This window comes from Schistosoma mansoni, chromosome 4, assembly GCF_000237925.1.
Source record: "Schistosoma mansoni strain Puerto Rico chromosome 4, complete genome".
NCBI classification, from domain to species: domain Eukaryota; kingdom Metazoa; phylum Platyhelminthes; class Trematoda; order Strigeidida; family Schistosomatidae; genus Schistosoma; species Schistosoma mansoni.
The window spans coordinates 7,491,552-7,501,805 of NC_031498.1; the positions used below are offsets into that span (position 1 = coordinate 7,491,552).

The window sequence follows — 10,254 nt, forward strand, 5'->3', positions numbered from 1 at the left end:
GTGAATTATCCACCAGTGGAAATACGACTTCTTCGACCTTAACACTGTGACAATCAATAACGTTCGATTAGTATGAGTAATCTAGCGTCCTTATTGGTCCTTTATCCGCCTAGCCCTTCCACTTGAGTCCAGAACACGATGACAGCTTCTGTTATGCGAATCTGTGCGAATCATTTATTTCAAACATACTCTGTCTACATATCAGACATACAGACCACATCGTACCATAAAGTAGAAAATAATATTTGCAAAAGATCAAACCAAATTTGGCTGTGAATGTGTGAGGCAATAATCGATAAACCGAGTGTAAGTTAGGAACAGTAAATCGTATAATAGTAATAATAATAATCAATAGGTCAAAATGGAGCTTACAATAAGATGAATATAGATATACATAATCTAGCTACTGAATAGTTATACAACAAAAATATATTTAGAATAATCGTCCAATAATAGGTCCTAGGAGTTACCCGTACTTATGTCTTCGCTAGGATATAACACTTTCCTTATCCATAAAGTTCTGTTCCGTTCACAAGCCTTTGATGTATGTACAACTGTTGTCGATTTACGCAGAGTTTACGAAGATAAAGTTTCCTGCTTAACAACACAGAGATTCACACAGTAATTCAGTAAAAAGCGTGAACAGAATTTTGTTCAAAATAGGTATGAGTGCACAAATTATATGACATACCAGAACAGTGTCAAGAAATAAACTGTAAGTTCCATGGACATTCTCAAAACTATCCAACGGAACTATAAAAATGACACGAACTTATAAAATAATTAGTATCTGAGGCTAGCAATAGTCCTAATAAGCAAAGAGAAAGTTTCTATCCTACTAAATAGATCAGTTGTGTGATGAAAGGTAAATAAAGCGTTGGAAACCATGTGGTTGAACTGTGTGGTTTGTGCATTAATTTACAATTTGCTGTTGGATGAATTATTGTCGGGGTATGTATGATCCGAAGATTTTATGCAACAATACAGTTTTACAGGCATATAGGTATATGATAACGAAAGTCATTAGAGGTATATAGAGTAACCACTAAGATCAAAGTGACATTTAGTTATCATATAATTCTGTTCGTCTATACCACTTAAGACAAGTACAGGCATACTTTGCAGTATGGTCTGCATATTTAGGGTGGATGACTTTAGGTTACCAAGTCACTCCATCTACTTCGGTGTATGTTTAAAAACATTGACGATCCTTGATAATCGGACATGAAAGATCGCTGAATGAAGGAATAATTAATCGTTTTTACAGACATTCCAAAGAAATTATTTTGGTTTGGTGAATGTGGGCTCACCTATTAATACAAATGGCCAAATCTGTCCCGGAACAATTTTTGTCTCCAAATCGATAGAAAAATTTTTCTCTATCAGCCACAAGCTAAGCTTCCAGGATATTTAACTTGAGGAAATTTTAGAAAAGTTAAAATAAGTAAGATTAAACATAAAGCCTGAAAAAATGACGTCTATTCCATAATATGAGTGGTTGATTACTTTCTAAGCAAATAATATTGATATCCCGATGAACCAAAAGACTTATGCTTCTTAAGCAAACGCTTCAGGTTTAGTTATAGTGCGCTACTTCACAAGGTTTCATTAACCGCGGTTAAATTGCAAGCCGTCGAATCACTGTCTGTAGGCAGTTTTAAGTGGAGGTTGAATTTGTCGTAAAGGTCTCAAAAGTTAATATAGGCTGTTTAGCTACCTGTGTTTACGACTTAGGGCTGGTTTTTTCATTTGATGGTGAGAATAACATCTTTGAGACTTCTTCATGTCCAGTCGCTTCTTTGCACGTTTTGTATTTCATCCTTTATTTTCGGATTGTTCGTCCCTTTGGAGGTAGATTTACTGTCTCTCCCTTTTTCGAGTATACATGATATTTACAGGCTTTTCACTTTCCACTTAGTGACAGATGAGATTTGTGTCTTCATTTTTACAATCCTTGCCATTTTTATCTATACAAAGCTTGTATTTCATGTATGGAGCAACATCGAAATACTATTCTACTATTGGTTTGTAAATACAAGCGCCGGAATGTTTGCGGTTCTCCCAGCGATTTTTCTTGATAATAACAATTCATTCAAACGGATCAATGGGAATTCTGCATTTTTGTCTTCTGTACTCGTAGTTCTAAACCAATTAAGTACGGATCAATCACTTGTAAATATCAGGGGTTTCAACTTTAAATCTCAGTATGGTCTTCCAGCTATGTCGATCACATTTTTATGTTTGTTGGTAGTAGGGTTTATCAGGCTCTCTTCCGTTATCCTGTTTTGTTATGGAATTCTGTGTAGTTGGTGCTACCTTCGCTTTCTACAACGTCATCCTCAAGGAAGGAGAGGTGATTATCGTCCATCATTCGCATTCGCCAGGTTTGCATAAATTTTCATTCTATATTATTTGCACTATTTTTAGTTTGTTGTCCTTCTGTGAAATTAGTATATCACTATACCCGCATATATTCCTGCCAGGTTTGTGCATCCGTCATTATACGGCTTGCCGAACTTGTTAGTGTTAATCTTTCAATGTATGTGTAGGTTGGAACTTTCTTTTCATCTGCCGAGTCTGACATTCAGAATGATTTGTCATTTTCTAATTTAATATGTTTACCTGACCCATAATTGGTTTACACTTGTCCCCATAGTCTTATTTAGGCGATATCTTCTATTTTAATCATTTAGTATTCGAACACATTTCAAAAGTCCTCATCACAAGGTACGCATTATTATTTTTATTCATATAAAGAAAGAACTCTGGTACTTAAGGACACTCAAATGAAATACACCACACAAATGATATTGTAAAGAAGTAAATGAATGTAGGGTAGTACAATTAGTAAATAAGTAAACAATAATAGTATCCACTCAGCCGTAAAAATCATTTAGGATCCAGCCAAAAATAGTTGCAGTCCATAATGGTGATATCACTAATAAAAAAACAACAGCAGGGTCACTATTGATTTACATCCCAAAGCATGTTTAATGACGTCAATTTATCAAGCTTTTTTAATGTTAGTTGCTAAGATTCTGCAAATACAATTTCATGTTAATCTCTTTCATAAACTCAACACCAAACCGTTTTGAAATTATTTGTTTAAATCTAGACGGAAGTTTCCATACAGTAAATTCTACTTTTTCATTTTATTGCTAAACTGAACTATCTTGTTCACATAATGTGGAAAGGCTAAGACGTACGGTTATGTCACTGTATTTATTTTTCCACTGAATATTTAAGCTCATTCGACATCTTTATGATGTTTGTTTTAAAGTGAGCCCTCAAGTACCCTGGTAGTGCCGAGAGTGGGGAGGACCCGCCCTCTCTCGAAATGCTCTCATATGGCCACGCGTATTCAGCCTCTGCCAGGGAAGTCCTACTCACTGCCTTCTCGTAGTGGGGGTGTTGTCCACGAAATTGAGAGGACAAAAAGCGAATGTCCGGCGCTTTAACCGGGTTGGTGGACACGGAAAGTCCACCTAGGGGAGTTGGAAAACCCTGATTCCAAACCAGTGGTGCACATGGGCTCCAGTATCCTGAGGGAACAAATGGCGTATGAACCAATTGTTGGTCATCAGTCATCATGGGACTGCATCTCCTCACGATGCTCCACTGCCTTGTGGATCAGACTTTTAGGTCGAAGATTTCGGGTGTGGTCCCCTAAGAAAACCACTTGCTTCGGTGTGGGTACCCGGGCAGTATCATAGCCCACACATAATTAAATGAAATGACAATTTTTTGTGTGGCGCATATATATCTGATGCGCTCCTGTACCAATATTTGTGTTAAAATATATAAATAAAAATAGTTATAGCTGTTTGCCTTCTCACTGAGTACTTGTAAATTAAAAAATATAAGTTGTCCAAAGCAACTGTTAAACATCATATTTATACATTGCTGATCATATAAACACTAATACAATAAATAATTTCTTTTATTCCTTAGACTTTTTCCCGAACCAATAAACAAAATAGTCTCAATTCCTTCCAACGTTTTCTATCAACTTTTACTTCGAACCAAATTTTGTCCTGGACTAAAAAGAGAAAGTGAAGTTACTATAGAACCTTCACCGACCTTTGGGTCACATGGAATGATATCTTCTGATCCAGAACGGCATCGGTAAGTTTCGTTAATATAGACATTATGTAGTGAATGATAGGCTACTGTATTAATAACATTGATGTTTTTATCTACTGACGATTCTAGTTCATTTCTATGAAGTGTTTATGTGACAATGCACATTATGTTTCTCACATTGACTTATGTGTAAACAGCGAAGAATAACAAACTTTTTAACACTGGAACTAGTTTACTTTCCTTGGAGTTGCGTAGTCTAATCTGGATGGTTTTATCTCAGATTTTTTATTGTTTATCCACGCCAGCTTTTCAGACAAAAAAGTGTCTATTCAAACTACTAACTCTAAAAACTCATGTATGTCTATGTTCTAGGACCTAACGTAGAGTGAATATCTGGTTTATACAACCACGTCCAGGTCGAAAACCAGCCTGGTTTTCTCTAGTCTGCTCTTCACGAGCTTTGGTTAGGCGTCTAATTATTATTGAAGCCAATATTTTAGACACTATATTAGTCAAACTGATTCTTCTGTGATTGTCACAGGAGGACTTTTGTCCTTTCTTATAGACTGGCACAATCAGTTATTGGGACCAGTCAGATAGAATTACGTTTAGTTCCCAGATTCTACCTAAGACCTCAGTCAATCTCGTTGCTAGTACTGGGCCGCCATCCTTAAAAATCTCGGGGTTAAACCTGTCAGGGCCTGCTACTCTCCCTCGCTTCAGATTTCCTATAGCTTTTTCAACCTCGTATAGAGTTGGAGGACTTACCTCAATTTGCCATTCAGGACGACTGGGGATCATGGGTAACTGAAGTGTGACTGAAGACCAGTTGAACTGATCCCTAAAGTGTTCTGCCCATCAATCCAATCTCCTGGATTGAGAATGAATGATATGCCCATCTTTGTCTGAGATAGTTTCGCTAATAGTTGGGTTCCTAATGCCGGTTCCTTTAATAAGTCTGAATAGCTGTCTTCTGTCGCCTATTGCCGCTGCCTTTTCCATCTCTCTTGCTTTCTCTACCCACTACTGTTCACGATCATTGCGTAGGCTTCTTATTAGCCTTCGCTTAAGCTGACTCCGCTCTTCGTTATGTTCAGAGCCAGGTGGGATGAGTTTTCGAGCATCTATCAGTGCGGTAGATGCTACCGAGATCCATTGTTTCTCCCTAACCTTATGGTTTACCTTACTGGCGGATATCACTGCTGTTTCCACAGCTTTTCGGATGTCATTCCACGCTGCTTCGGGGTGGGCACAACTTACATGTCTGTCTAACTGTTATTCCAGTTGTTCCTGAAATATATTCTTAGCTTGCTTATCATTAAGTAGAACCCTTAGAAGCTTCCCTGCAGTGTCTTTCCTACGTCCAGTAAGACGCAGACAGATACGTGCTCGCACTAGAGCATGATCTGAGTCTAAACATGTGCTCCAGAATGAGCGAAAGTCTTCTATCGAGCCCCTCCATCGGTGGCTGGTAGCGATGTGATCTAATTGGGTCCAACGTTGGGACGAATTTGGGGGTCGCCTTGTCAAAAGATGTTTTTCCTTATGCTTAAAGTTAGTATTTGCAAGAAATAGGCGGTTATCTGAGCATAGCTGCAACAGACGGTCGCCATTATCTGTCCTTTTAGCCACGACACCATAGGATCCACCCAGGTGTCTTTCCCTTTCACTTAATTTACCTACTTGAGCATTAAAGTCACCTGCCACTATTACTACATCAGAGCGCCTAGCTTTTCGGAGAAGGTCGGAGAGTTTGCTGTAGAACTCATCTTTTATATCATCTGAGCTGCAGTCAGTGGGAGAGTAGGCAGAGATGACGAAGAGGCAACGACGAGTTTCCCTATCTTTCCGAGTCCTTACTTATCCGTTTAGTCGGACAGCGCATAGACGACTGTTTATTGGGATCCAGTCTAAAAAAGCTAGTTCTGCCCTAGGACTTAATGCTACACCTACTCCAGCGAGGCCACGGGAAGCAGCATCAGGGCTTCCAGATACACGAAGCATGTATCGAGATGGTTCTTTATTTTGATTAGGTGATGTCAAATGAATGACGCTACTCGGATCTTGTATGCGCGTTTCGGAGACGCAGCACACATCGATGGTGTAAGATTCTAGAGTCCTAGCTAAGGAAGCCTGTTGTCCTATTTGGCACAATGTTCGGACATTAAGAGTTGCTACATGTAATTTAGAGCGTGCTTTCAGGAGACCAGGAATAACGTTCCGTGTAATTGAATCGTTTACCCTAGCGGTGCGAGGTGATAAAAGGACGTGAGAAGGGTTAGTCGTGGTACGGCCGAGAGTGAGGAGAGTCCGCTCTCCCTCTCCAAATGCTCTCACATGGCCACGCGTATTCAGCCTCTGCCAGAGAAGTCCTACTCACTGCCTTCTCGTGGCGGGGGTGTTGTTCATGAAAGTGAGAGGACGAAAAGCGAATGTCCGGCGCTTTAACCGGGTTGGTGGACACGGAAAGTCCACCTAGGGGAGTTGGAAAACCCTGATTCCAAACCAGTGGTGCACATGGGCTCCAGTATCCTGAGGGAACAAATGGCGTATGAACCAATTGTTTGTCACCGGCTACCATGGGACTGCATCTCCTCACGATGCTCCACTGCCTTGTGGATCAGATTTTTAGGTCAAAAGCTCGCGTTGTGGTCCCCTAAGAGAACCACCTGCTTCAGTCTGGGCACCTGGGCAGTATCACGGCCCTCACACAAATCAAATGAGATTTGTGAGGCGCATGTATATCTGGTGCTTCCTTGTACCAATATTTATGTGTTTAAATAAATAAATAAAATAAGAGGTGTCGGAAGGATTTGAATGTGACCAACTTGGTCTCGTGTGTAGTTACGGGTATGAGGGCTAATATCACTTCCCGGCTGCCCATACCGTGGAAGGGTATTTCTTGAGGGACTTGCAAAGGAAATTGGATTAGTGTTGGTCTTAACGACTCCAGATAGGTACTGCAAAAGGAGCGACAGTCTTGTACACAACCACGCCAGCGGTAGCTGATCGTGATGTGATCAATCTGAGTCCAGGCTCGAGATGTAGAGGGAGGAAGCCAGGTGGCACACCAGCGATGACTGTGCCGGAAGTTAGTGCTAGCCAGAAACAGGTTGTAGTCTGTGCGCAGTTGCAGTAGACGGTTCCTGTTATCTGTCCTGCGACCAACAATTCCCCATCGGCCTCCTAAATGACTCTCTTCTGTGCCTAGACGCCCGACCTGTGCATTCAAGTCTCCGGCTAATACTACAATATCTGTCGGACACGCTTTCTGGAGAACAACAGTTAACTGATGGTAAAACTCATCCTTGATTGCATCCGGGCTGCAATCTGTTGGGGCATAGGCGGAGATGACGAAAAAACACCGTTTCTCACGCCGATTTCTTCTCACTTTGATGGAAATTTCTAATCTAACAGCACATAACCGACTGTTAATGGGGATCCAATCGATTAGTGCTGCCTCAGCTCTAGCGCTTAGTGTGACACCAACGCCAGCAAGACCAGACAAAGATGCCACAGAGTCCCCGGATAAGCGCACGTGAAACAAGCTTTTCGAGGCAACAGATGGAGAGCGGATTTGTAGTACTTCACTAGAGTCTTGAATATGGGTCTCGGATAGACAACAAACATCAACATTAAGACTTTCTAAAGACATAGCCAGCTCCATCTGTTGTCCGATCTGCATTAGTGTGCGAACGTTGAAGGAAGCCAGATTGAACGGTGTACGTGGTTTCAGAAAGACTGGTTCACTATTCGTAATCTGTGGAAGCATTCACTTTCGACCAGATAGTGACTGGAGATCGTTTAGATAGAACAGAGTTTCCACCATGGGCGAGCTGCTGCATAAGTTGAAAAGTAAGGATACACAAATTGGGAATAAAAGGGAGTGAATAGCGACGTAGTAAATAATAATAATAATAATAATAATAATAATAATAATAATGTAAATTGTCTTGCTTCTAGTAGGAGTGAGAATAGTATTGTCAGTAGAAATCGTCATTTCATTTATTTGTGTGTGGGCTGTGATACTGCCCGGGTGTCCAAACCGAAGCAGTTGGTTTTCTTAGGGGACCACACCGCAAGCCTTTGACCTAAAAGTCTGATCCACAAGGCAGTGGAGCATCGTGAGGAGATGCAGTCCCATGATGACTGATGACCAACAATTGGTTCATACGCCATTTGTTCTCTCAGGATACTGGAGCCCATGTGCACCACTGGTTTGGAATCAGGGTTTTCCAACTCCCCTAGGTGGACTTTCCGTGTCCACCAACCCGGTTAAAGCGCCGGACATTCGCTTTTCGTCCTCTCACTTTCATGAACAACACCCCCGCCACGAGAAGGCAGTGAGTAGGACTTCTCTGGCAGAGGCTGAATACGCGTGGCCATGTGAGAGCATTTGGAGAGGGAGAGCGGACTCTCCTCGCTCTCGGCCGTGCCAGGGCATTTGGGGGCAAATAGGAACAATAACGGGGCGGACTTGCATGCATATAGCAAACAATTCTCTTTGAACCCAGCACACAACAATACTGTCGTGCACTGTCCCATCGCCCTTGGCAGATCAGGCAACCCAAAAGTCACGAGAACACCATCAGGGCATACGACAGACTCGGTACTGCCATAGAAATGAAATTGTCAGGTCAAGTTGTATTTTGGTTGTCTTATGGTCTTTATGTCAATAAAACGTGCTGTTAGAAAATAATATTTGTTGATAACAATAGCATTTTCTTAATCTTACTCAAAGAATCCATCTTGAAAACCACAGTGATAGAATTAGCTCAGATTATTTTATTTCTGTTAGGCATCACTACTATTCTTGCTATTTATTCACATACATTCTATAGTGTAATTCCTGTTTCCCTTCCTTTCTAACCGTTACATTATGATTATTACTTTAGGCGCATTGCTCTGAAGGCTCTAAATGAACGCCTCACAAAAGCTGGTGTTTCTTCAAGGGCAGCAAATGAAGTCGTCGAATGGCCAAGCTTGGTCGATCCTGATGACACACAAAAGCCGGATAACATTCCAAATAAATCCAGTGTCATCGTTGAGTTGCCAACTATTATTAATCCCTCAAGTATTGATACTTTAAACACAATAAACTCATCTTATGTGTGAACTTCGAGCTAAGGAGATAGTTTTTGTACAATTTATTTATGAGATTCCAGGTTTTGTACCATAGTTTTGACTCATTTTGTTCTCTTTGTTCATCCAATAACTTCTTTACCCATAGTTTTTTATATTATAAGTTCCATTCATTGAAACATAAAGTTATGTATTTAACTATTAGCTTAAGAATCTTTTTGCTTGTGTTATTTTTATGATTTTTAATTAAAAATTTTGCTTCAGTGACCTTATCAGGCTCACTAGTGGGACAGTAGCAGTAAATGAAACTGCTAACGGTGGTCGAGATGTAGAGTGGAATCCAGTAACTTGTTTTGATTTATTCAGAATGAAGAAATATATCAATTGCATTACGAATTGGTTTTGAGTTGTTTCTGTAACAAAGGTAATAACTTGTTCTTCCTGTCATTACGGCTTTATTATGACTAGCCTATACTTCCCATCTCTAGACATGATACACCGCTCTCCTAGTGTGTTTTGTTACTACTGTCGAGTCTGTTTTCATGGGTATTTGATGAGCTAATGTAACTTATCGTTGCCTTGTCAACTATAGATTCACTGTCCAATTATCTAAGTCTCTCCTCTTGCAGGCAACTTAGTTGAAATTATGTTCTCACTCAATCAATATAGATGGTATATGTGGGGAGGTATAGAATTCTTCAATGGTGTTCTCTGATAGTCATTGTAGACGTTTCGGAACTGCTAAGAGTAGATAACGCTATCAAAGCTTCATTCACTTGTAATCTGACAGTCATCGGTTTGATCCTTATTTAGAAACTGAGGTATGATTGTTATCGCAAAGCGTCTGAAAATCATTTTGGTGTTTCTTCAGATGTCGATTTCGTTTTCTATGTTGAGCGAACTCTTAGATAGCTTGAGTTATGTTGGTAGATTATATTAAATGAAACACTGTATCTCTCATTTTGACAATTTTGAATTGCAAGATTAAGAGGATCAGAAAACTTAAAACTTTCCTTCTCAAACCATAAATTAGGTAGCTGATAGACCACAGACTAATTTCATCCATTTTATTCGATAATTTGCAGCTAA

The 10,254-nt window shown here is 40.1% G+C and overlaps 1 protein-coding gene across 1 annotated transcript; it reads left to right on the forward strand.

Annotated features, from left to right (window-relative positions):
• Nucleotides 1-1,752: 1,752 nt before the first annotated feature.
• On the forward strand, nucleotides 1,753-9,198 carry Smp_179060 (hypothetical protein; the record flags this gene model as incomplete). The annotated part of the gene is made up of 3 exons (XM_018796687.1): nucleotides 1,753-2,384; nucleotides 3,952-4,125; nucleotides 8,979-9,198. The coding sequence occupies 3 exons, from the start codon at nucleotides 1,753-1,755 to the stop codon at nucleotides 9,196-9,198; spliced, it is 1,026 nt and encodes a 341-aa protein (XP_018651804.1).
• Between the last annotated feature and the right edge of the window lie 1,056 nt (nucleotides 9,199-10,254).